The sequence below is a fragment of the Aquila chrysaetos genome, chromosome 3 (genome assembly GCF_900496995.4).
Source record: "Aquila chrysaetos chrysaetos chromosome 3, bAquChr1.4, whole genome shotgun sequence".
Classification (NCBI taxonomy): domain Eukaryota; kingdom Metazoa; phylum Chordata; class Aves; order Accipitriformes; family Accipitridae; genus Aquila; species Aquila chrysaetos.
Genome location: NC_044006.1, coordinates 63,811,872 through 63,839,731, shown reverse-complemented (window position 1 = coordinate 63,839,731; position 27,860 = coordinate 63,811,872). Strand labels below are relative to the sequence as shown.

Sequence of the window (27,860 nt, the reverse complement as noted above, 5' to 3'; positions counted from 1 at the left end):
ATTTACATCTTCTGCATCCTAAGACAGTTTTTACCAGTTGCTGGAAGTGACCCGTGCTCTGGGTCAGAGCTGAGAGGAGGCACGAAGCTGCGATAATTCTTTAATGTGGGAGTCCTCTTTTACTTTTCTTCTTGGAGAATGGCCCAAGATCAAAGGTTCCTGATACTGGGTGACTGGAACTGGTTCATTCTTGTATGCGTTAGATGGCTGGGCTGTGTCTGGATTATTGTAGCTCCTGGCGTCATGTTCTTCAATACACTTCAAAAAAAAGCAAATTTAGGAACTAAACTGTAGAATGGTAAAATAAACTGAATCTACTGAGAGGAAAAGGAAGCTCACCCAAGCAGTAGTGTCAGTTTCTTAAGATATATGAATATTTATAAATAGTGACTGGTACAATTAGTTTCAAGGTAAACTTTTGAAATTTGGTACAATTTGTTAAAAAGCTGCTGATGACTAGAGAGATCAGTTCCAAATCTGACCTCTATGTAAGAAGTTTTTTTTTTTTTAAAAGGGGATTTCTGTTAGTTCAATACATCTATTGGGTTAATTCATTTCCTATATGTAATGTATTTTCCCTGTAAAATAGACAAAATTTGTGCAGCATTCTTTTTTTTGAGAAATGGGGATCCAGTTCGTCTTATGCCTCATTTATTTGTCTAAAATCCAGTTAAAGAAAAAAAACAACACAAAAAAACCAACCAAACAAAAAACTCCAGGAACCTGCTTACTAGACCTTCACACAGCATGGAAAATGGGTATATGTGTATATTGCTGCATTTATAAACAGATGTTTGCATCAGACAGAGAGGTATTTATGTAAACTATATGAATGTTTCATTAATTACAGCTTTTAGCATCCTGTCTGAGAGTGATACCAAATTGTTCAGGGTCTAACATGGACATAGTGGAGCATAAAAAGAAAGAAGAGCAGCCTTTCTAGTGATTGAACAACAATAAATACACTTGTAGACATGAATGTGCCCAAAGTCTGTCAAATGAAATTATAACCTCAAAAGATTAAATGAAATTTCATCTCTCATCGACATGGACAAACCCTATCTCAGTCTGCGACCATCACAAGGAATCAAACCCAAGCAAGCAAGAAGCCTTTCCAAAAGTGCATAGTGTACAAGAAAAAAGAATGGATAGCAAAAAAAAAGTCAGTGCCCAAAATGGTCTTAGTGAAGATCCTGAATGAGATGTTGGCAATTTGCTGTAGAAATAGTTAAAGTGAAAACTTGGTTTACATTTTTTGATCTCCTTCCAGAGAATTACATTGAAGACCTCTTCAATCTGTTTTACTCCTGTTGTATTGCTATGTAGCATTAAAAACAAAACAAAACGAACCACACTAAAATTTGCCACACTTTACATTAGCTGTGCAGGAGGTCAAAACAAAGGGAAAAACCCCACTTCTTCACTATTTGGAAAGCGGCCTAGTGGCAAATGAGATAACAGACATGGAACTGTCACCGTACCATGTGGAGGACTTTCTGGTTGGGTTAGTAATGCTGGGAGTCTGTCGGGGTAGAACTGCGGGTTAAAATCACTAGTGAGTTTATGCACTGACAGCTTGTAATTGAAGTACACAGATCATGCTAATGCATCATTTCATCTACAAGCTGCAGAGTCTTTGATGAGGAGCTTGTTACATTGCAAATCATCAGAAATTAAAAGTATAGCAAAATTGCTTCATTTTTGCTGTCCCCTTTCACCCAACCCTCCAGCAAAGCCCCACAGGGACACCGTGCTGAACTAAATCTTTAAGGTGTTAGATTATGTGTCCTAATTAAAAATACTGCAAAATGCTACTGTTAAGTGTAGTGGTAATATTGTGACTTGGCAGTTTTGGTGTTGTATTGATCAATTTCCATTTCAAACATGATAAAGCTGGCATGGCCCGTGGTCCCCAAAGATGTTTTTTAAAAAAATTAGAGCATTTAATTGTAACTGATGATGCATGTCAGCTCCGGTCCCGGGAGGGCTTACAGCTGCAGCTCCAGAAGAAGTGACAGTTCCCTACATATGATCCTGATGGCTTCTGTACCATGAAATCTTTTTCTTTATGGTATTGAAGTTGAAAGTGACACACACCTTTTCCTGTTGGATGTTGGCAGCGTGAGTGCTAATGCTACATCATGCTGAATAGCAGTAAAGCTTTCTGGGTTAACATTTGCATATTTTACAAAAAACCCACCAATATATATATATTTTAAATAGCAAACAACATTGTAGCTGGTTCAGTAAATCCCAATGTCTAAGCTGCAGCAATGAGTTTTTCACCTCCACCTCTATAGTTTATCACCACTGCTGTCCTTGAATTAGATCTGGCATTAGCAGTAATGGAGATCCCTGCATAGACAGGGTTCCAGGTAGCCAGCAGCATCTGAAGGTTTTGTCGTGTAGCTATCTGCAAGGACTGCGTGTGGCAGTGTTCAAAGTGCTGGTTTCTCTGCTCCTGGTCTAGCTTAGTGCTTGCCCCAGTGCTGTCACTGGTGGGGTACAGGGATAGCTGTTTGCCAAAAAGCAAAGATAAAGAAAGGAGTGGAGGACTTGTCTATGGCCGGTTGTTCTTCTAATGTTTCACTGACTAAACCCAACATTACTGTGTGTGATTGCAACACTGATAAGGTATTTTATTCCACTCTGATAATAGCACTGTTTTGAGCCTCTGAGCAGCACAGAGAAACGCAAGAAGTTACAGGAACCAAATCTCTCTACAATTTCAGCTTTTAGTTCTGCTGTCAGAAAAATTGCTGAGTGACTTTGATGCCTTCTGTATAAAATGAACTGGTACAGGTCTTATCAGGAGAAAGGCAATCTTCTACAGAAGTGCAGTATAGCAGAAATATTTCAGTAGATGAGATGAATATACTTCTCTGGTCAGCACAGATAGTATTAGGAGTAATTTCCTTGGAGAATTCATGACATTAGTATAGATGCACCAAACAGAGGCCTAATTTAACTCTTTAGCTTAGATAATTTCATTTACATTGTGTGCTGTGGCGTTGAAGACTTTTTACAGCGTGAAGTTCCAATATAAAATCTGAGCAATAAGACTGTCCTGCACGATTCAGATCGGACACTTAGTTTTTGAATGATTGAAGAGCAACACATGTCCTTTGATGAACTTTTTTCCTTCCTCTCTTGCTCTTGCAAAACACTCCTGTGCATGGGTAGTGGATGCTGTGTGGAGAAAGATTTTTTTTTTTTTTTTTTTTTTTTTGTAGTGTAGAAAAAAAGTCTTTTTAAAAACTTTATATTGAACATTGTAAACATGAATCAATAAAAAATGGAATTATCTATAAAGCACAGAAATACAGAAAACATTACATAGGAAGAAATTTCCATCAGACTAGGTGATGGTCTGTCAGATAGCGAGTTATTGTTAGATTACAATAACTCATGCACCAAATGTATGGGGGGTTTTGTGCATAAAATGATCTTTTGTTATTTCTTTGTCAGATTTTGATTTTGTTGTTATACCTTCCCACTACTTTGAACGAGAGAAATTGTTGTTTTGGCTTATAGGAACTGTGCCACCTCTGTCACCAGAAGAGAAGAATTGAATAAGAGAAGCAACAGGAAAAAATCAATTTGTACACACCGTTCCCTGGCTTTTATGGCTCTGCTAAGGGACAGTTCTACAAAGCAGTGACTGACTTCCACTGTCCCCTTCTAAGCAAGAGACTGAGCAAGTTTCTAGTTTGCTGTGTGGTTAACCACACTGGAAAACTGGATTTCTTTTTTAGTCGCTGAAAGACAGAAAGTTCTTATTTATGGCAGGGTAAACTGATTTATGATGGTGATTTGTTAGGCTGGTTACTCGTGCAGACATATTTTTACAAGGTTATCTTGTACCGGTTGAATTCAAGTTTTAATGTCTTGAAATGGAAGACTTATTTTATACTACAAAGTCTCATTCAAGAAAAGAAGTTATCAGTTAAGAAAGCTTAAGTTTGATATGTCTGGGAAGAGACTGCTCTCGCATAGGAAGCTTTTGAAAACTGCTACATATCACAGTTATACTGAGACCTGAATTTCCTAGCAAAGCCTGTCACACATTTACAAGAAGTAAAGTTGTGAAGGCAATTGTAAGGGAATTGATGCTACAGTCCATGTTTTAGAATATTGGGCTAATACTGTGCCAGGCGAAAGAAATATCAATACAGTAAATAGGGAAAGGAAATACTCATGCTGATGGAATTAACTATTGATTCAAGAAAGGGTCAAAAATCTGCTGTGTGCTATAAATAAAAAAAAAAAATAGTTTTTAGCTGTGATTGTACACTGGTGTTTGTTTATTTTTTTAGAGATTTTCAAGATTCCTAGAAGTGTTAGTATTGGAAAATATGTAGGACTACAATCCTATTTTAAAAATGGATACTCTCTATCTAAATTATCTGATTTGGCATGAAGATAGACAAACATTGACTGGAAAAAATACTCTGCTTTTGAAGGAAGGATACTTATAGTATATTTATAATCCTCTTCTGAAAAACTAAGCAGAATTTCCGTTCCATATATTATTTCAGTTCAAGGAAAGTAACCTATGTAAGTTATCAGTAATTCATTGACTTTGGGCTAAGGGTAGCTCCCATCATTAAGGATCTGTGTTTTTATTGCCTTTTAGTGATCAGACTGGGTAAGGACTAATCTTCTTTAGAGGCTGAAGAATTTGTACAGCTTGTGGGAAAGATGTGCAGAGAAACTCATCAATTAAAAAGAAAAAAAATAAATCTTTTTTTTATCAGTCTCAATGGGATAAATGTATCTCCATCAGCACAATCTCCATCTGCTGCTGTTTTACAAATGTGACTGTATTTGTATACCTTCAGGCAAACCAAGCAAAGCATTATGATGTAGAACAGTAAATTCAAGTTTTGAACTCTATAGCATGCTATCCTGGTCTAAAGGACAGTACCTGGAGCAGTGAGACAGCTTTGATGGTAAAATTGATTACATACAGAGACTTGGGAAAATTAGGTAGTGGTCCAACTGGATGGACTGTATATTTGATGGACTATGGTATATTTGCTTTTGGTGAGAATGAAACTAAGCAACATGATGCTCTGAAAGCCTTGCTGAGTATGTACTTGGCAAGTCTGTGCTCTAGAAGTTTGAGGTTGGAAAAGAGAGTTAGTGAAGTAAAAGTGGGTGCAGGAGTTACAAATCCACTGAAGATTTTAGCTGGGCTTCACTGGTGTTAAGGAAGGGGAGCTCTTCCAATTGAATGGCCGGGCAATCGCGTTGTCCTTGGGTCTGGCTGGACCTGTATTCTCCTTTGTCAGTCTTCCTTTTGTATTCATTTAATAACCAGCTGCATTGTTAACGTGCAAGGACTGGTTGTTTTTTATAAGACACTTTTTTGTTTCTTTTAAACTAGAAAGATGAAAACTACAGAAGCCTACCACGAGATACTAGTAGCTGGTCTAACCAGTTTCAGAGAGACAATGCTCGTTCATCGTTAAGTGCCAGTCATCCCATGGTGGACAAGTGGCTGGAGAGGCAAGAACAGGTAATATATATGTGTGTATATATATTACTTTATCAATCTAATCTTTATGCTACTCCAAGCTGTTACGAAGAAGTGTATTCTTATGTGATATAGGCTCTCTAATCATGATAGAAGCACCAGCAGTATGCTGACTGAATTTGTATGGGATTCCTTCTGCTTACAAAAAAACTGCATTAAGACTGAAATGGACAGCTGTAATTATTTTGGTTTTGAGTCATAAACACATTTATATAGTATGTGGAGTGCTGCTGTTCTTCACAACTGATACCAACAGGGTTATTTGAATTAGAGAGTATTATTTTGATAAACATTTTGTCACTGAAAGCTAATAATATTACTACAGAATAGCTAAATGTGGGGCAGTTTTGGTACTGCACTTTTAAATGCTTGTTATTCTTAACATTGTAAAATATATTAATTATAGATTTGAAGACAGTGTTGTTATATTTATTTAGTGTACATTTATACTGCTTTTGATCTTGGACTTTTTTGAGACACTAAGTAATACCAACTTGTTTTTGGTTTTTTTTATTAATAAGCTGGTAGTCATAGACGTTTAAAGGTCTGAAATTAAAATTACTTTGCAGTCACTTATGTATTTGTATGTTTCTGAAATTTTCCAAGAAGTGTCTTCAAATATATAATGAAAATGCATCTTTAGTATGGAGACTGGAAATATAACAGGAAGCTCATATGTAGGATAGTGCTTATTTAGGATTATTAGTTCAATTTTCTTCTGTATACAATGTGACATGAAAACATTGAGTTTTTGCATTAAACATAAATGTACAAATTTTGTATTTTACAGCAATAGGGCATAAAACCAGAATTTGCTTTACACAGAGGAACTTCAAAATGGAATTTGCCATATGACATAAGCCCAAGCTTCTTATACTGTGCCTTGTAAATGGAGGGGAAGGTTTAGAGTCCAGTACTGGGTGGTATCCTGGGACTGGTCTCCTTCACCCACAAATCCCATACCGGTATTTGAAGTCCAGCTTTGCCAAATCCTAGGGTATTCCAAACATTCTTTATTCAACCCTATTCTTAGTTAAAAAGGAGCTTAAGTAATATCACAGGGTATAAAAACCTAAAAAACCCCAAATGTGAGGTAGTAACTATTTCTGTATCTTGTAATTAGCTGCAGATTCATTTAAAATTATATGTTTTATGAAAAAAACTGTCTTTGGTCCTTGTATATTTTCCTTGGCACATTTAATGATGGTGGTAGTTCTGTTATTATTTTCCTCTCAAAAGACGTAGAGTTAGCGTGGATGAGTTTAGCTGCTACCTCTGTATCTGCCTCTGTTGAAATGGAAAGTTGGTGCCCAGATTCGAAGGCATCTCCTGTGACGGTTCTGCTTGTTTGATGTTTTCAAGGCATATTTCCATGCGTCATTAGATTTTCACCATGGCAGTTAATGAAACTGTTGTCTCAGCAAAAGAAGTTGGATTAGGAATCTTAATAGTAATCATCTTCTAAAATGTTGGGTCCATGAATATTTTAATATGTGATGCTTTATATTAAGTTTTGTGCTGATTTTAGTCTCTTAACAGCTTAACTAGTTCGATTTATTCACCAATTAGGTAAATAATTGGGCAGTAGTGGTAATCTGGAAGCATATTTGTTACCTGAATTAACTGGTTGAAGTCTGAAATTGCAAATATCATGTTTATTCTGAGCAAGTTTTCTGCTGTTTGTTTTTGTTTGTGGTAGTGGGTTTTTTTTGAGAGAGAAAGGGTTTGTTCTTTAAATGTGTTAATGAGTCTGCATGTACCTGGAAGACGAGGAACCTTTTGCGATTTCATATTAGCAGGATAATTAATTAGACTGAAACCTGTTTAACAGGGTATGCACAGGAGAAGAAAGCCCGTAGTGTAGTGAGAGTGGGATGCAGCACTGTTCTGCAGAGAGAGGGAGGGAAGGGTCTGGTAGGGGATGGCGTAGCTGCAGACAGAGATATTCTTCCACTCTTTTGGGGGTTTTAAACTCTAATATCTTTTTCAGTATCCTCTGTGGCACTGGTTAAGCCTTTCAATTCTGTGAAGAAGCAACTCAAGCAACAAGGTTGCTATCTGGCATAATCAATTAATTTAGCAACTTCCAGTCCTGTTCCTGTGTGCTCAACAGGGCTGTAGAGGGACTGGAGTGGTCTGTGCACCCTGCCAGTACGTGCATAAGAAGTAGCAGACAGCAGGTCTGGCACCAAGGGTAAGGCAGTGACAGTGCCAAGAAACCTCTAGGGCAGAACCCATTACAGATACTAGGGGTAATAACAGTTCTGGTATAACCTGCCTTTATGGGTCTCTAGAGAAGATAGTAGTAAACACTGGATTCATCTTACAGCCTCCACAGGCTTGTTGTTGGATGAAGGCTCTTCTGGCTTGGATTGAGTTACTTCTCTCAAAGCTTGCCTCATCTCTTCCTTCTGAATATCAGGCGAAAAAGATTTCCAGGATGATCTTTGTTAGCTTCTAACATACATGAACATTCACTGGAATCGTGCTTTGAGGAGTGAAGGTGTGATGTACCAAAGAAGTGCAATTGTTTTTGTGTGGACAATACCTCATTTCCCATAAACAGAACTGTGGAGCAAACTGTAATTCTGCAGCACCACAGCCCATTCCGCAGGTGAAACTGCAAGAGACCTTGTTTCTGGGAAATCATTATAAGCTGCTGTAGTAGGGACTAATAAGGGCACGGAAACAGATATGTTCGAGTAGTTGTTAGAGAAATAGTTCAGCGCCTAAAAATGGAGGAATGCGTGAACCCCATAAAAATTCCTGGAAGTAATTGCTTTTGCTCCTGTCTATTGTGCTTTACTAGGGCTCTGCTAAATTAGAGTGATACATCAAAGAAATGGAAAAGATTAATTCTGATTTTTGAGTCCTTTAAGGGATTCTGGTTGTATATGCTGGTTAGTTATATCTAGCTAAGGATTGTTCCCAGTTACTTCCAGAGCCCTCTGATTGTCCACAGGGCAAATGATCCATGTATTTCTCAGAAAGTTTTGGTATTTCTCAAGCCCACAGAGTAAGTTATGTGAAACTTTGTACCAAAGAACTATTTCACCAGTATAAAGGCAAAAATCCAAACACAATTTCAGAATATAGTTAGACAGTTAAGGTTATTATTTTTTACTCGTTCACTCAGTTACTTCGTTAATTCTGTCCTACAGATTGTCAAGTACTAGGAACAAAATTTGCAATCTTTAATTTAATTCAGAAATATTTTAAAAAAAGTAAATGTTGGGTTTTGTTCTTCACCTTGCCCTCCACAGCACTTTCTTTTCTCCCACAGCAACCAAACTTTGAGGAATAGTTGAAAAATCTTATTTCCTCTGAAATTTATTCATATATATGGTAATGTCACATTGAGAAATCTTTTTTCCCTCAGTTCACTTCAAGACTTGCTCAGGCCCTGATCAAATCTGGACTCATGCTGTTTCATACCAGGGAGACATGAAAAGGGAATGCATGAAAGAGTTAAACTTTTCACCAATTCCTTAAGTTTAAGTACACAGAAAGCTTCTCTGGGGTGGTCATTTTAGTTTCATTAGTCAAATATTGGAACTGGCAGCAATCAAGACACCTTGAACTGAAATAGTATATCCCTTGCTCTGCTGGCGAGGCCTGTTTCGCAGAAGGATTAAGAGTACCTGGCTGTGCTGTGTGCTGGAAAGGGGTGCGAGAGCAGCAGGAGAGGGAAATCCTACAGTGGCCCCACTGAATTATGAAGCGGTTGATCAGATTTGCAAATACAATGAGATTGGTTCAATTAAAGCTATATGTAAATCTGTATACATGTATTTGTATTTGGTATAGATCTGTATTTGTCAGTGCTTGAAAGCAAGGTAGGAAATGGAGTAAAATTTCACGGTTATTACTGAAGAACAGGTCTGATTCGTAAAATCCCAGTAGCTTTCCAGTATCTAGCAAAAGCCAGAGATTAAAGCAACTGAAATCTATTCTGAAATGGGAAGAGAAGTTGGTTACTACTGCTGTTTCCTTGAGCAGAAATGTATTGTGCGGAACACTTCCCCTAAGTTATTCTTGTTCATGACATCTCTCCGTAGTGATCTGGTAGTTTTTCTGGTTCCTTTTTCAACAAGATCAGACGTGCAAGTAGCATATGGTCTTGTATCTCCAGCTGTAGAGTACCTGCCCTCAGCTTGTATTTTCAGCAAAATAAGGCCTGCTTTTAATATGATTGAGTAAACTCTTTTAAAACACTTGGATGCTATAAATTAGTCCATTTCAGCACTGTCAGTTGAAAAAAAATAATCAGAGCTTCAGAGGTAGGTTGGTGAATTTAAACCACTAATTTCCTGTGGATTCTCATGCTCCAGATTACCCATGTTGTCAAATTTTTCACTTAACAACAAAACCCCTGCTTCTATTTTATGCCTTAACATATGAATAGAAGGCAGAAATGCAGCTCATTTATTTTGTTTAGCTCTGAATGTTTCATAGTGGTATAGCTAATGTATATAAATATTTTTATTTTCCCTAGTGTACCTCTTCTGTGTTTCTCCTTGTCTGACAGGTATATTTTGGCTTTTGTTTCTAGGTTTTATTATGACTGTAACTACAGTGGAGAGGTCTGCAACTCCTGTGTTTCATGGCCTTGAGATGGGAAGACTCAGGGGGTGGGGACTCTTCTTATCTCAAACTCCTCTCCTCAGGTGTAGAGGTTGAAACAGTAACAGCAGTAAAAATTATTGTCATTAGTAAGGAGTTATGCTTTAAGATTTGCAAAAAGGATTAGGTAGACTTCAGTTGGAGGAATCATTTTTCACTGGTTATCCATTACTCTGTACAGTGCCAAGACAAGAGTCTCATTGCTTTCCTCTCTCTCTGAGTACACACACTTTATAATTTGTCTCTTGTGGTAACAACCTTAATGAACATAGAACCATGACAGCGTATAAATTATAAAGTACAGAGATGGTTTTAAAGCTTGCCATATTCCATATAAAGGATTTCTATCACAAAGATAGAGATATGCATATGTTCGAAGCTCTAGGCCAAATGCAGAGGCCTGTCTCTTTTTGTGGGGTCTTCAGTGGACAGTCCCGTATGAAAGGTGGGGGGTGTATGGGTGTAGCTAGGAGGCTATTCAGGGTTTGTGAAACCAGGCAGAACTACTCTGAGGCTGATCATGGGAGCAGAAAGTGTTACCAGCTAGTGAACAAGGCCATGGCTCACGTAGTTTGCTTGTTTCTGCAGGTAGAGCTGTGGTACACAGCTGAGAAAGGCATGGCTTGGCACCTGACTTAGCATTAAATAATTGGCCATAGCTATAAATACGGGCAGGTAGAAGCAGTGACCAGTGCATTGGTAGAGGATTCACTTAAGGTTTATGCTAGTCAAAGAGCTGATTAGAAGACCTCAAGGTGCCCCTGCAAGAGTTCAAAGTCTCCCTAGTCCCATATACACTTGCAAATTCAGCTTTTTTACTACTTGAGATGGGTTCTTGGCCATGTGATCACACTGGCTTCCACGTGATGGGGCTGTCAACACCCCCAAGTGCTACAGCAATTGTTTCTTCTTGCTTTTGTACTACGAAGGTCAAAAGCTTGATTTGGCCCAATAATATTTTCTCTTAGCTGCCACTGCTACAGGTAACTAGGTATTGACTGCTCCCTTTAGTTCTTTATAATGGCAAGATGTTAACTCCTTCAGCTCAGGAACTCAAGTGCTCAGGTGAAATGTAAGCTATAAAGTGCTGGCTTGACCTTCCACTCTGCAGGAAGATGGGCAATTACATCTCAGCAAGGGCAGCAGTTGCATCCAGCTCTGAGCCAGCCAAATGCCCTGTCTGGCTGCCAGAAGAGCACCTTGACACCATTACTAAACGCAGGTGTAAAAATATTTATCTTTTTCTTTTCTTTCTTTTTTTTTTTATTTGTCTTTGATTAATCACACCTGTGGAATATTTTTGTATATGTAAATATGGTCAATATTATTACATAATTTCTAATAGCTTTTGACTTCCCATAAGAGTGTAGTGGTACTGGGGTACTGATCTGTACGTGATCGCAATTAAGTGATTATTCGGTAGACTTTTTTCAGTGTTTTCCCTGTGTTGCATTTATTATTATTATATTAGAAAAAATACTACGCATAGTGAACTCCAAAGTGAGAAACCAGTATTTAGATGTTTATAATGTGAGTACCTACATAAAAATATCCAAACTCCTGTTGTGTAGTACTGGAGTCTAGATCTGCATTGAATCAAGGCATGCGTGAGCTCAGCTGGGTCGCTTCCAGGCTGGACCCCGCTGAGGCTCTGGTGATGGTTAGGTCCCCAGTCCCACAGACACATCTTGATCTGGGAGATTTGCTGCAGCTGGTTCTGTGTTACGTGTCAGAATGCTTAAAAAGGGGCATGGGAGGGTAAAACAAGCTCTTATGATGGGCATGTAAGTTCTCTATTTCTGTATTTATGATTTCTGCTTTTAAGGTTAAAATTTTTACCACATTTTTCTGTAGTGAGAATCAGAATCACAGGCTTTTTCTAGGTTTAAATCTGACTTTGAACCTAACTGGCTTCAGATCCAGATTTCTAAATCTAAACTTAATTTCCATACTTAAAAGCCATTTGATGTTTAGGTCCTAACTTGATCTATTTCTGATTTTTATGTAGTCTCTAATTCCTACACCCTAGAAGAGATGTCATGTCTTCTGAATTCAGAAGAATCTCTGTATTCTTCTGTATAAAGCTTAGATATGAATATACTAATACACATATTTATTAAATATTCTCTAAATGTTTGTGTATAACCACAGAAACAGAGAAGCCTTAAAGAGAAAGACTTAGCTTTATGCTGAATGCATCAGTATGTACAGAGACAGAATCAAATTTCAAACTACAGTATGTATTAGTTTTAAGAAAATTTTAACATGGAATCTCTAAGTCTGTGCACTTTTATGCAAAATGGACATTCATGGACATGTGTATTTTGGAAAGAGATTCTTCTTATTTGTCTTGGTGTCATGAAAGGATTTGAACTTGTTTTTCAGTGCTGAGGGTTTCAGTTTATATGAGGTAGGAGGCTGGAATAAACAGCTTTATTGCTTGGGGACAGCTGTAGTGGTGACGCTTTTATAAACAATGTTGCATGCTGGCATCTATCTTGTTCTCCTTTGAAAAATAATCTGTCATTTCATACTGTGTATTAAATAGGTGAGACAGTCTGGGGGCTACAGTCTACTTTCAGTTATATGCTGCTGTATAGATATGAATTCAGTGGCAGAATGTTGCTCTATATGGGTCCACAATTAAAAAAAAGAAGCCAAACCAAAACCAGAAAAGGTGATTTTACAAAATTACTCATGGGTTTTAATTATTATAGAAAAAGACATGCATCATGTTCAGGTGTATATCCTCACATTCAAACGCTCTCACTCTTCATAGATGCACGTACACATACACATAAGTAAGCAGGTGGACTGGGCTGAAATTTAAAGAATCATACAACAGCCCAGGAAGAGACCTGGTCATCTGGTCCAACCTTTTGTGGGAAAGAGAGCCTAGATGAGACTACCTAGCGCTGTCCAATCCCATCTTGAAACCTCCAGTGATGGGGACTCTACCATGTCCATGGGGAGGTTGTTCCAGTGATTGATTTCTTCTATCAAGATGTAACCTCTCCTGGTGCAACTTGTACTTGTAGCCCCTTGTCTTCTCCATGTGGCTCCTTGTGAAGAGAGAGCCTCTGTCCTCTTTGTAGCCACCCTTTAAGTACTGGAATACCGTGATGAGGTCTCCCCTGAGCCTTATATTCTCCAGGGAGAAAAGACCTAACTCCTTCAGTCTTTCCTCACAGGACAGGTTCTCTAACCCTTTAATCATGATCATGGCCCTTGTTTGGACCCTGTCCAGTCTGTCTGTGTCAATTCTTTCCTGAATTGTGGCAACCAGAACTGGACACAGTACTCCAGGTGCGGCCCGACAAGGGCTGAGTAGAGTGAGATGATTGCAACTGTGTCTCTGCTACTATCTGCTAGAAGACGTACTCTGTCCTGCAGAAACTTTCTGAGGAGCGTTGGCACGCATGAAGGGCATTTTCAGACTTGCTAGTAACCATACACTGCTGTTTTCCTGCCCTTTTGGACCAAACTATTTAAATAATCCTGTTGGTATGGTAGTTAATGGTAATAAATTTATGATACCAGGGATATAAGTAATACTCTTTTAAATCACATAGAGATGTTGTAAGAAGCTTTAAATAAATTATTGCTGTTAGTTTTCTGACTATTTTCTAAATATTTTGCAGAACGGTATTATCTCTGGCTTTTTTGACTGCTGTCCGTCCATGGTAACAGGTCAGATAAGGACATCTGAAAATCCCTAAGTGGGCCTCGAAAAGTGTTTCATTTAAAGGATAGCTCAGGTCTTCCTTCTTTTAAGAACTTGTTTTCTTTCTTCATGCTGTGAAAGAGGTTTATCTTCTCATATGTTTACTTTTTAGTCCAGGTGTATATAATGTATCCCAACTAGTTGTTTACAATAGAAACGCTCTCGCTATTTTCATAATGTGCGTGTTGCTGCTACCACGCTGTGTCCTCAAAAGTCCTGATGGGAACGCGGTATGAGTTAGTACTGCACAGCCCTGCTCGTGGCGCTGACGGTCGGTGGTGCTGCAGCTTCCGTGCATGGGTCCCGGGGCCTCTGCACAGCGCTGCCCGCGTGGGCGAGAGCGTGGGGGCAAGGTGGCCCCTTGACGGCAGGGCGAGCAATACCGAACAGGAGCTGCAATTACAGCGTGCCAAAGTAATGCAGAAGTGAAATACATTAGTAAAATTAAAATTGGTCCTCGTTCCCTCGGTGGGTAATACAGTTAATGAAAATAGATCTAACCAAATTAAGATAATTTATTTCATTAGTTTACAGCACTGTAAAACTTTTCAGGGCAGTACAGCCCTTCCATACAAACCTGAAATAGATGCAGTTCCACTATTCACTTCAAAGACCACAAAGGCTAAAAGTTTTAAGTGTATTAAAGCAATTCTGTTAATTGTGTCTATAGAGGATTCTCCCTTGCCCTTGGTAAAGTATTCTTAATTTAAAATTCACATTATGGTCGTTCTGCATTCTAGCCTTTTAACCGAAGTGTAAAGATGTGAGTGATTACTTTTATCTTTGAGGCCAAAAAAGAAATTCTGCATTTTTGTTTCAGAAGGTGGTACTGGTAGTACATGGTATTGATATTCTACCTTTTTCCCCTTCTGTTTCATGTTGTTCTCATTTTCTCTGCTCTACCTTTCTCTTCTTCCTGCGTACCTGCTTTGTGGTTTACAGTACAGGCTTCTACAGGACAGTGACCAATTCCTTGGAAAGAAAGAGGTGCCGCCTCTAAACCCCATCTCCCCAAATACCTTCTCTGTTTTATTTTCTGGAGTCTTGATGTTGTCCTTTTTTATGTTCTATCAGAAAGACACCATTCAAAATTGGAAAGTTACCCCAAATACTTTTTTTTTCCTTGTTCCTTATAAGAAAACCCAAGATTGATAATTTTCTTGGTTTTGTTGCCAGCCGAAGCTTTTATAATTCTGCTTTAGAAGTCAGTCTGGCCTTAGCTTCAGCTTCACATTAACTTATTTTTCAGTTAACTTATTTGCATTGTAGAATTTGCTTGACTTGAAATGGAAAAATAAGTGCTTTTTTTTTTTTAGTAGTCTGATTTTCTTCCTGGTACATTTTTTCTTCTAACTGGCTTATGTTACTTATAAAGGAAATATTTATATTATTAATTTGTAGCGGAATTTTTAGTCCTTCCTACAATAAATAGAACAACTTATCTGGACAGGAACATGGATGTGAGGTCTCTTTGCTTTTCACTGTATTTTTTAGTGGAGATTCAGGTAAATCACTGCTGAGTCATGCAAGTCAGTTAATTCCCAACAGAACAGAAATACAGTCAGAGTGGTTATTTTGGGCAAGAGAAAAAGACAGACTTTATCTCGATGGGAAACTTATCTTTATCTAATTTATTGAATAATAGCAGGATGATTTTTATACTTTTTTCATTCTGTGAATTATTGATTTTGAGGAAGATGCTTCCAGAAAAGAGCCAAGTTTGTCCTTTCTGTTGTGGAACTGATAGATAATTTGTCTTCCACTGATGGAAATAGGAAAGGTCCTTATTCTTTAAAATCCTGTGTGGACAGGTCATTTCAATGACATGGTTGCACTTTGCTGTAAAGAGGAATGGTACTGTGTAACTTAGAGTTAATAATTGCGTTATGTGGAAGTAATTTTTCTGTGTTTTTGTTTTATTTGGGGTTTTAAATTTAACCTCAATTTTATTGCTTAAGTATGAGCATTTAATTATTGAATGTAGTACTCTTTGGCTGTATTAAGTGGTTACTGTAATTTATAGGATACTTTGAGAAATGTCATGATTCCTCATGAAGTGACACAGCAAGATTTAGTGAGTGCAGCAGCTGAGTGAATGGAATTACGTAATATGACCTACTTGATGCGATATACCATAAGATTTTAATTTATTTCATCAGTATAACTGGACAAGAAAAGAAGATAATAGACCAGCCTTGTCAATTCATTCATTGATTGATTTGAAATAAAGTCCATCCTAAATTTATCTTGAAACAACTCAGAGTTGCATATGAAATGGTCAACTTAGCTTCTAGGGCTGGGGAGGAGGCAAGCAGGGAGAATAGGAATTTGGTTGGTTAGGAAATCAGGATGTGCGAAAAAGTTATTTACTTATATATATCTGTCACATGCAAAACAGAAGAAACTACAATGCCTCTCTTTTTTTTTTAATTTATTTTTATTTGATCTGATTTAATAAATAATTAAAAGTGTTTTCATAAGACCCAACAACTAGCTGCCAACTGCCTTGTGGCACTGATAAAGGTTTTTGCTGAATCCCTGTGCCAAAGAAAGAAAACTGATTTGTAACCGATTCAGTTACACAGGTTGAGGGAGGTTCCATGCTCGGGATAAACAGAATTAAAACAAATACAGCACAAGTAGTGTTTCCATGAAGAAGCAATTGATTGGAAACATGTGAAGCAAGTGGCACTACAAATATTAATGAACTAAAGATTTTCTGTAATATACTGCCATAAAGATTTTACTTTTGAAATAAATACTACTTTTATGTTTTGATGGCTTGTGTGTGATATTTTAAGAAAAAAAATTGTTGCCCAGATTCCATATTAAGGTATCACTCACTTTCATGCCAGCTGCTTGTGATTACTTTAACTTCGTTTGGATTGAAATTTTTTATGCTTCTTTTTCTAGCCCAGAGATGACTATTTATGAATTTGAGCAAAATCAGTTGGCTGTTATTATTTTAGCACACTTGCCATTCAATGTATTGTTTGTTTTCACATTTTAAAGATTAATGTTAAGGGCAGCATACTTACGCAACTATTTCCAAAATGAAAAAAAAAAAAAAAATCATTTAGGCTGTATATTGCGAACATTTTCACTGACTGTGGAATAAACACCTGAGGAGTGAGGTATCCAGTATGAGCAAAACCTCTGGTCCTCTTAGTATTTCTTCAGAATACTAGGCAGGAAGCCAGTGTTCAATCACTTTGTATCAAAGCTTAATTTCCTTTTCCTTTTGGATACCCTCATTTGTCTTCAAAAATGTTTACTTTCCTAATGTGTAGGAATTCATGATTGCTTATAATTTCAACCCATTTATCCAAAGCACAGACTAAATTAAATGTCCCAAAAGAAAGCAGTCATATCTGTAAGCATCTCTATGTAAAATTATTGAAAGTTACATTGAGTATTCCATCATACCATTTTTATTTATCTTGATTTTCTAGGCAGTAATTACAACAAAGCACAGATTTCATAAAGCAAGCCCATCAGTATTTCTTCCTTGTAGTTACACTTTGTCACTATAAATAGCTTTCTCTTCATGAAGACTCTTTTAACTCATCCTCTCAAACAGAACTGATGAATTTTGCTGGTGATTTGAAGGTCAATAAAATTGGTCTCTGTGCAGAAGACGCATCTTACACTATTATACTTCAGTAGGATAGTGTGTATCGCAGCATTCTGGGTAGGTGAAGTTAATGGGCTCAAGGACTCTGACATTTTTTCCTTAAATTAACAAATGTCAGTCTTACTGAAAAGCTGAAGGTTGGGCAGGAGGCACTTCAGCTACCTACTGGTGTGTTAGGAGACAGCAGAAAATACTAGGATGTAGGCTGTGAAATGTGTAGAAAAAAACGCAAAGAAATTATTATATCTGAATCTATGTGAACCCCTATCCCTGTATCATTGCAACACAGTTCCCTGATGACTTTTTTCATTTTACAGCTACTTGTTTTTGGTACACTTTGTGCATGTGGATATAAAAGGAGGCACAGTTGAAGAGAAGTTGTGCCCTCCCATGCTGGGCCCCCGGGGGTTTGAGCACCCTGGTGTCAGGCACGCTTTGACTTGTCTTACTCTAAAGCCAAACCTCAGAAACCTTGGGTGAATTCAGAGCAGCACTTGCATCTGCAGTGTTCAGCTGGGACTCTGTTTCGGGGTGGTGGGAGTCATTTCGAAACTGCCTCCCGGGCTGTTTCAGCAGGGCAAACGGCAGCTGCTGAAGCTCTGCTGGCTTGCGCTACCTGGAAGCGGGGGGGTGTCCTGGTGAGAAGTAATACCTTTCTGGGTCATATGAGTTTGAAGCCTCTACAAAAGACAAAATTTATTTGATTCATGACAGTATCTTTCTCTTAGCCAGTTAACATACAGCAGGCTTTCCTGTTCATTTTTATAGTTCAGCATTCTTACTGCTCATCCATATATAGATCAGAGTTAAATGAAGTACACATCTGTACTTGTTTATATACTAGAAATACAGAACACTTCATTAACTGCCCACTTTTAGGAGCAGTATTTTAAAGTGCTGTCGTTGATGACGCATATGTATATGTGTGTGTATCTATATGTTTAAATGTATGCGTATATAACTTCTAAAACTTAATTTATGACAAATGGTTTTCTTGTAACTGTGTTTTTAAATACATTCATGTTGTGGAGTTCTCAGTCACCTTCCTGATACTATGATTATCCTGATAACTTCAGTAATTGTTTTAGAGAATAAAGTGCCCAGTGTAAGCTTCTGCATACTGAAAGTGGTAGTAAAGAAATAGCATTTTGTTTTCTTTGAATTTGACCTTGGTTTTTAGCCTGAAAAAGCACTAGTCTTTATGGTTATGTATCTACAGCTAGCCTGAAATTACGGTGATGGCATAAGATGCTGGCTTTGTTCAATCATGCGTAGCAGTATCAATTTAGTTCATTTAACAATCTGGAAAATTAGTCTTAATTAATGCATTTTAAAAGTACTACTACTAATGATTCATTTCAAGTTCTGATTTTAAGAAGATCTTTCAGGAAAGGCTGGACTTCAAGCATATAGGTACTACACATCAGTTTCTCAATTTTCAAATCTTGGATTCTTTTTCTTTCCCTGTTTTAATACCAATAGTCTGAACTGGGATAGCTTTTAGGTAATTGTGGCGATTGAAATAAAGGAGACCCTAAAGAAGATTGGAGGTCAGCAAAGCTATTAACGTGGCAAAGTTTAATAATGCGGAATCTGGGAAGCACAGTCTCGCTTCCATCCGGAGCAAGAAGCTTGAATATTGTTTCAAGAAGGAATGTTTCAGAAATGCTCAAATAACCAGTTCTTGCTCAGTCCTGCAGTATTATAAATCTGTAAATGGATTCTGCAAGTCACCTCTCTTATCTCATTTACACAGTTAAAAATTTCTTTTTTTTGCTGAAGACCTTAATTTCGCAGTGTTGGATAGTTTCATTTTCTTCCCTTCTATTTTAGTAGACTGGCAGTGCAGATATCACCATCTCTGACATGTCATTTTTTTCTCTGTACAATACAGTGTATTTTGTGGCTCTAGTGCAGCGGTAGACTGGCCCAGAAATCACAATCTGGGATTATTGTCTTTGTGTATCCTCAAGGAGTAATATTTTAAAGTCACTGCATCTGTTGGTACTTAAAAGCATGATTTTTACTTTTAATTTTTGCCAGTTTTTACCATCTGTGTGTCTGTTTTTTGGCTCCTTGATTTAATTTTTCAGTTTAATTTCTCAGTTGCACTGGGATTTCTTTCTCTTTCTCACACATGCTCTTTTTGACTCATCCATGAACTTACATTAAAAAAAAAAAAAAAAAAAAAGAAATTATTTACGGCAGTTGCATAGTAAAATTCTTGGCCTTCACAATTTGGATTTTTTAATGATATCTTTTTATTGAGTCTCTTCTAGTAAATGCACGTCATTTTTGGAAGTGAAGTAAGTTTTATTAGACTTTGTTTAAGTTTTAAAAAATTAGTTTGGATTAAATTGAAGCATTTTGGCGGGAAAAGCTAGCTTGGTCACATTAAACACATTCTAGTCTTTCATACTCATTTAGTTTTTAATGCCCAAGAGGGAATAATTTTCTTGAGAAATCTGTGTTATAATCATAAACAGACATAATTCAGTAATTTTCTCATGAAACATTGGCTGAAGTTTTGGCACTAACAACTTAAAACTCACACAAGCAGGAACATTTTTGTTTAAATTCCAAGAAAAATACTAATGAAATATATTAAAATAGAAACAAAATATACATACAGTGCGTTACAGACTGTTTTCAATAAAAAGGATGTCTCTTCATCAATTGAATAAATGTCTTATGAATTCAGGCATGTTCTAGCATTTCAAGAATGTTCTGATAGTACTTAAGTCATTTTCTCTGCTTATCCCTGAGAAGTTTTTTACAAAAAATTTCATTATGTAAATACGTTTTTAATGCAGGAGGGTAGCTGTATAGCACATCTATCAAATATTTTGCTTCTGTATGTGTTTGTGAATATTGAAAACTCGGCTGCTGCTCTGATCTTTTCCTTGACATATGTATTTTTCTTCTCACTTAAAATATAATACATTCCTTAAGGTCGAATTTAGTGGCTTTTTAAAAAACAAGCTAGCTTATTTTTGGCCTCTTTCAAATATTTTGTAACTGAGGATTTTAAAGTTTATTTTTACCTTCTGGTGTACTTGCTTGCTCATAGTTGTTTTTCAAACCATAATATGGATCTGCTTCATTTTTGATCCTTTTTTTTTCTGGTTTCTAATGAATATTTTGTGTAGTGCTGCACAAAACAATGAGTAAGAATTACATTAAAATACCAGCACTAGCAGGTAAAAACATGTTCCTTTTGGAAAATGTGGCTCCTATAATCTATAGTACCCTTTCTGTTTGTGTGGGCTGCTTTGAATTATTTTTCTTAACAATGCTTTTCTACCAAAAGACCGAAAGAAATACTTTGTTCACTTGAGAAAGCATTTTTTTAAATGAAGTGTTGCTGTGAAATTCCAAGAAGTGGAATTAGTCATCTTCTTTCCTGTCTACATATGCATATATTTTTTCCTTAATACACTCTGTAACCTTTTTTTACTCTGTTACAAAGCTGGGAAAGCATGGTGGTTTTCCCCAAGTGATTTGAGCTTTCGGTCCCAATCGATTCCCATTGTGTTTTGCTGAAAACTTTTTGTTTTGGAGGAAGAGGAGTGTTAGTGTCTTATTTTAAATTCTTAGTTGTCATTAAGAAAACTTAGTGGGTTTTTCCAGTTTTACTAATAGAGATTCAAACAGACCCTATTTGAGTGGTACCAGGAATGATTTAAACTCCATTTTTCAAAATTTGAGTTCCAAAATTTTCCTGGGCTCGGAGGATTTTATTACTGCCAGGTTTAACTTTCCGATTGCCTGACAAATATTCTGTTACTACAAGTAAAGGGGAAAGCTGAGTGAGCAAGCCAGTGTACACATTTTCCAGTGTACTGTGAGATGTGCACTTCATTACAAAGCTGTAATAACATCCATGTAGGAATTGAATTGATTTAGAGTTGATAATACATGATCAAGAGACTGCTGATCATTTGTTTTCCTGTGGCTTGAATCTTAAAAAGTTGTATGTTTTCAGTTGGGAGTATAAATTAAAAATAAAATGTAGCATGGCTTTCACTACTATGGTTTGTTGTCCATAGGGCTACTTAGAAAGTGCCAGTGAAAATGATTGCCTCTGCTGTCTTTTTTTTCTTGCTTTCCACATGGAAAACAAGTTGGTCTCATTCTCATGAGATGGAGCCGTAATAGCATGTGAGCAGAAATGTGCATGCATTGGACTTTCTTAGTGTTGGTTTACTTTGGGCTGAGACAATTCAAGCAGTATTAAGAGAAGAGGATTCAAAGTGCAATGATGAGAGCAATCCATCTGTTTCCAGCAGCATCCCCTCTGAACTGGAGCCTTGCTCCTACCTTGAATCTGAACTGACTGTGTAAGTCTAAGGATAACCCATATTTGAATGCCAGACACTCAGTTGTGCTGTACTATATATTTTAAAAGCCTTGTGGGAAGCTAGATGTAAACTTTCATGTTAGATGGTTTCCCAGCTGACTGGTACATTGAATTCATTGAGAATAGGAAGGGCTGGTTCAATTAATTTCCATCCCTTGTATCTCAGTCATTTTCTGCAACGACGCATAAGGATTGATTACCATAGCAACAGTGTTTTAGCTTGTACTACTGTGAATGTGGTTAATGATAATAGAATTATCTAGTCATTTTAAATCCTGTTATATTATTAGGTCATCTGAACCATCCTCTTGCTATGTATTGAGTTATTCCTGTAGCCTATCTTGTAGTTCTTTGTCCACGCTGCTTTTACATGTGTTGAGCAGTGGGGATTCTGCTTCTTCCCTTGGGAGACTTTCACAGTCTGATGTATCAGCCCGTTAAGGATTTTCTTCTGATATTTAGCTTCATTTCACCTCCTTTCTCCCAGCTACATGGATTTGTACCCCATGGAAGTTCTATTCTGATCTTCTCCCCTATCCAGCATTTGCGATTAATCCTCCTTTATCTGCATCAGAATATAACAGCTCAGTATTTGTGTCTTTCAGGATTTTCTTACAGGCAAAAGCAGGTTTCTAAACCCATCATCTCCTCTTCTTCTTGACTACCTCATTTTGATAGGAGAGTGCCTAGTACTCAGATACTTTTTAGATAACCTAACTGCATAGACAAAGAGCTTCCAACTTTCCAGTGCTTAAATATGTTTGCTTCAGCATATGCACCACTAGATTGCCGGTTCTTACATGTGCATCTGTGCCTCTCTCCATTTGATGTCTATAGTAGTGTGTAGTGAGTGGGAAGATGTAGGGTTTTTTTTATAAAGCTCAAGAGGTGCTTCTTAACCATTGGCACAAGTCAGCAGAAGTCACCTCTTAGTCTGCCCTTCTTGTATGACCAGTCTGAATGTGGATGGGCATAGATATCTCTGCTATCCTCCACATACACGTGTTGCACACTTTATCCTCTCTTGTGACTTACTGTGTTTCTAAATTCTTTCTACCTACATTGTTTTTCCACCATGAAGAGAAATATTTTCTAGTCATGTCCAAAGAGACATTTAAGTGGAAATGCAGTTGTCCTGCTCTACTACAGGCATTGCACAGTCTGTGCTCCATGTAGGTTGGCTAGACCAGGAATTAGTTTAAAACAAGTAAAATAAAGTACTTTTCTCTATAGTGAGGCCATGGGTTACCTGCAGATATATTACATCATTGTCATACTCTGTGTCTGCTTTCTCAAAAGTTGTTGTGGGTTTGGTAAATAAGACAGAAGAGTATCGACACCTTTCCAGTGATCTGTTGTTCTCCCTGCTACTTATGCTTTTTGACTAATTTTCTTCATTAATATTTGATGTCATACAGTTGCTCATTTCTTTTGTTTTGATTCATCTATGGTATAAATAAGTACATATTATATTAATATTCATCCATACTACCCAAGAGGGCAGAAGACTGGGAATTTTCATTTGAAATTACTTTTAGAGCTAAGTTTGCTGCAAAAATATTTGATGCTGCAGTAAAAAACAGGTATATTAAATCTACCTCATTATTATCATCGACTCATTCTTTAATTTGTGGTGATTTTGCTGGGATTTTTTTGAGAGTTGGTGCTACTTTTTCCAAAATTCTTCCCTTTGAGGCTTAGACTAGATCGCGTTTCTCAGAATGCATTATCTTACATTTATTGAAGTTTCAGTTTCCTCAGTCACCAGGCTTCTGAGTCCACCAGTGTGATATGTATATCTGGAAAGTCTCACAAAGCTCGTTGATCATGTTTTAAAAGATTGTTTTAAACCTAAGTAGTATTTCACTGGCAAATTTCATCACTTTATTTTTAACTTGCTCTTCCAGATTATTAATTCTTTAGGTAACATTATGTTGCTGTCAGTCCCTTAGGAAAATACTCGCTTTTCTATTTTAAAGATTGTTTTAATGTTCTTTTGTTTCTATGTGTATATACACTCCCGTTCTTTTTCTCTGTTTGTTACTGCCTTCCACCTGGATATATGTAAAGAGAGAAAGACAAGTGCATTTCATTAATTTTAAGGATTCCTCTTGCCTATGCTGTCTAGAATACATTTGAAAGATATTTTTTAAGTTTTTTTTTTTTTTTAATTAAATCAAACTGTAAAAAGTTGTAACTATTAATATTAAGGAACTATTATGAGCCTGTAAGTAGCTGAGGATAGACCAAAAAAAAAAAAAAAAGAGTGGGGAACCTACTGATTTTAGTAAATGGAAACTCAAAGGTTTTAAACTCATCTGTTTGTTTCTCCCCGTATTTTCTTCAAATCTTATCATTCTGTGAGAACACCGTGAGCTTTATTTCAGTGAGAAACCACAGCCTTTGTCACAGAATTTTCTAATTTTTTTTTTTTAAACTGGCATCGCCTTTATACTGAATCGTTTCTTAATTATAAGATGTAGTGACCTTTATCTTATTTCAAAGGTTCACTCTCTGGTCTCTTCAAGATTTAAGTTCTGTGATGATAAAGCAGATGATTTTTCTCTTTCCCATCTAGTCAGGAGTATTGGTAGGCCAGTATTGTCCTTTCTCAAATTCGCTGGCATTTGAGGAAGTACAAAATACATTCCGGTCCTAACGATATCAGACCTAACTTCCCAAGAACGAGAGAAAAGCCTGTTGGCAAATTACTTGAGTTATCTATTACAGCAGCTCTTGCACTGTCCTCTGAAGTAGCCAGAGCTGGCCGTAACAAGGTACTAGAATAGCCCAGCTGGTTAGTCTGAAACTTCATGTATTCTTTGAAACTGGAAAGTGGAAGTGCCTGTAGATCCTGCCAAGGCATGCAGTGGAAGAAGTGCTCAGTGCAGTTTGATTTCCAAAGTTGCTTCTTACTGAAACCCCAGCATTTGCTTGTTCTTCAGGTTTCTTCAAGCTTTTCTTTCATAGTTTGAAGCAAAAAAATTCAGAATGGTAGGATAATAGTGCTTGCTTTCCCCTGGTTTCCTAAAAGTTTTGGGTTTTTACAGTTTCAGAAAATATGTATGAAGAGTTAAAGCAAAATAAACATTTCTTCAAGGAGGCCTTAGAGTGGACTAGCTTCATTGACTGGCTTGTCTGGGATTCGAGTGTGGGAAATTTATGGGAAACGTGGGTTTATGGGAAATTGATAACAAATTCCAGTACATTTTGAAACCTTCAACTTGGTTTTAGCTAGTTTGCAACTGATTACGTGGCAACAAAGAAAACCTTATGTCCAAATCGGAATGTTTAAATGTGGGGTTTAACAGTGTCTACCTCCTTTTAATCTTAACTGACACAAGTTGTTCTGGTTCCTTATCAAATTTTGTTCCCCAAATTGCTATTGTTAACCTTAAAAGAGTGTTTACGTAGACATCTATGTATAAAGTGCTATGACTTTTTGATGAAGAGGAGCACTTGAGCGCATGCCTCTCTAATGTGTATATGACTTCCATGCTTTCACCCCTCTTTTGGGGTGGGTGGGATGGATGTGTGGAGTTTTTTCCTTCTGTTTATGCATTTTAGCTTTTAATGAACTCAGGAAATAGCACTTAAAAGCATTGTTGTGCCTCTGTCTTAATTTGGTCTCCTCTAAGGAAGATGGTGGAATTTGAGTAATTTGCATGAAGTTGTTTAGGTAACTACTTATGTGGTGACAAATGAAGTTCTGCTGTAGATTAGAAACTAGCAGGGAGAAAAACAAATTATGGAAAATAGGTCAGCAGTATACAAGGGCAAGAGGGATTTATTCCTGGAAAGCATGCTCGTTTTGAAAGAGGGGAAGTGCTGAGATGGCAACTTTAGTGAACAAGACACAATTATTTAGATTAGTTGAAAATAGGTAGGATTTGGAAGGAGGCGATAGAAGAGGGATGAGATTGGACATAGAGCAGTGCTAGTTACTGGATGTTGAAATAAGTGCCTTGAGCTGTATGCAAAACTGCAGATGAACGGTATCCATTCAAACAATGGTCTGAGGCCACAGTGTTCGAGACATTTTAAGTCATCTCTGCTGCTGAAAGAAGCAGTCTTGGCCATGCTTTGCTTCCTCCCTTGTGCCTGCCTAAGCTTTTATGAGACTATTAATTAGACTGAACTGGACCAGCCTGGGAAACGTAACCAATTAAAATTGTTTGTATTAAACATTCATTTTAATTTAGATCTTTTGTGTAATGATGGAAATGCTTGAATAAGCAGAAGGGAGAAGGTGGACAGAGGGGGATCTAGTGATGAACATGACCATCTGGGGAGGGGAAAAGATGGGACTGCCTCTTTCAACAAACCACATCTGTGGTTTGCGCTGGCCTTGCAGGATAATGAAACGCCAGGCTGAGGTGTTATTATGGGCAACACAATGGAAATACAAATGCTTGGAAATACTGCACCTCCATCACATGTGCTGAGTTCAGTCCCTCCTGCTCTGACTTGGGGTGAAAAAGCAAGGGAAAGAATCACAAATGGAAATAAGGTCTCTGAGGAGAAGTTTTAAAAAATTAATTATATTGAGAAGCTGGTGCCTCGTCTGGTGCAACAAATGGCACTAAATGAGTTATTTCTTAAAATGCCTTCCTTTTTGTATAACTTACAGTTAATTTGCAGAGTGCTTCTGGAGCTGTGGTTCTAGCACTTGTGTGATGCCCTATGCTTTGTCCCTTGGTACATTTTAGACAAAGAGGTCTTCTTTGGTGGTCCCTGGATAGCTTAGTGACGTGGTGGTGATGATGCAGTTTGGCTGTTGATCACGTTTCATCACGTGTTGCGTAAGGGTTTTGCGTGACAGTGAGCGGTGTGCACATGCTGCTGCGGGCTCGGGACCAAACCTCTCCGAGGGAATTCGGTGTTTTCCCCAGCCTTTCTCCAGCCACCAGTCTCCAGGGGTGATGGGGCCTGTGGTGCTGTCTGCTGCCCTGAACAGGCAATGACTTACTGTCTGCAGTGATGAGTCTAGGTGGTTTTTTGATGTTTTCAGAAATTTTCTTAGTGTTATTTTATTTGTAAAGTGTCATTTTAGCTTCTGTCCTTTTTAGCTGAGTTCAGTAGTACATGCAAGTATTGTACATTTTTCTGAAAGTAAGGCTCTGTCTATCTCAGAGAGATCACCTGAAACTGAAAGCATCTAAGGCTAGACGTGAACCTCAAAAATATGGAAAGAAATCTCCTGTGCCTCAGTTTCTTCAAATAAAGAAAGCATTTGGAGACTTAACTTTTAATCTTCTTCCTGAGGGTGCAAAGAAGGTAAAGTCATTATTGTCCATGAAGCGTTTTTGCCACACTGTGCTGGAGGGCACTACAGAAGTACTGAGTACTATTTATTTTAAATTTGATTTAATGCTTTTGATTAAAAAATTAATAAAATTGTCATAGACCAGATTGTAACCCTGTAGGCACTTGGAATGGAGCATTCGTAAATGAAGCATTTACTGAAAAGTTTGAAATTGTTTTTCATGTTGACTTCAGCAAAACAAATTGAGCAAAGAACAATGAAAAATGCTATAGTATTTCCTGTTATTAAAATGGTGAATTTGTTTGGTGCCTAAGGTAAAATCCATGTTGTGCAAAAGACCAAAAAAGAAAATGCTACGGCATAATAGGGAGAGTCAATTGAAGCAATTTTAGTGGAGTTTCTCAGTGAAGGATGAGATGAAAAGCAAAAAGTGGCATGCAGCTGTGCAATTTGGCAAAAGAGAAGTAAAAGATAAAACTGCAAAATGGTAAAATCTCATCACTCAAACTTTGCACAGGAGCTGAGAGCAGGCTTGGGTGCCCCGTGCCTCTGCGGCAAGGCCAGGTGTCCCGCATTGCCATCGCGGTGCCAGGGCTCCCTTGGGCGTCTTCCTTCCTTGGGACTTGGTGCCAGGAGCTTGCCTGGTTTTGTTCCTTTAGGGGAGGAAGAGCCGAAACGGGAAGAATTAACTTTAAGCTATGCAAATTAGGGACC

The 27,860-nt window shown here is 37.5% G+C and overlaps 1 protein-coding gene across 18 annotated transcripts in view; it reads left to right on the top strand.

Annotated features, from left to right (window-relative positions):
- PARD3 (par-3 family cell polarity regulator) overlaps window positions 1-27,860 on the top strand; it is a 461,106-nt gene that overhangs the window by 195,959 nt on the left and 237,287 nt on the right. For 13 of the 18 annotated variants that reach the window (XR_003922618.1, XM_030008346.2, XM_030008335.2 and 10 more), the window contains exon 5: window positions 5,390-5,521. The exons of the other annotated variants lie outside the window; for them this stretch is intronic. Coding sequence is in view for 12 of the 13 variants with exons in the window: in XM_030008346.2 (XP_029864206.1) it covers window positions 5,390-5,521 (132 nt within the window). In the remaining variant the exon portion in view is untranslated. The remainder of the gene's footprint in view (window positions 1-5,389; window positions 5,522-27,860) is intronic. 18 annotated transcript variants of the gene reach the window in all.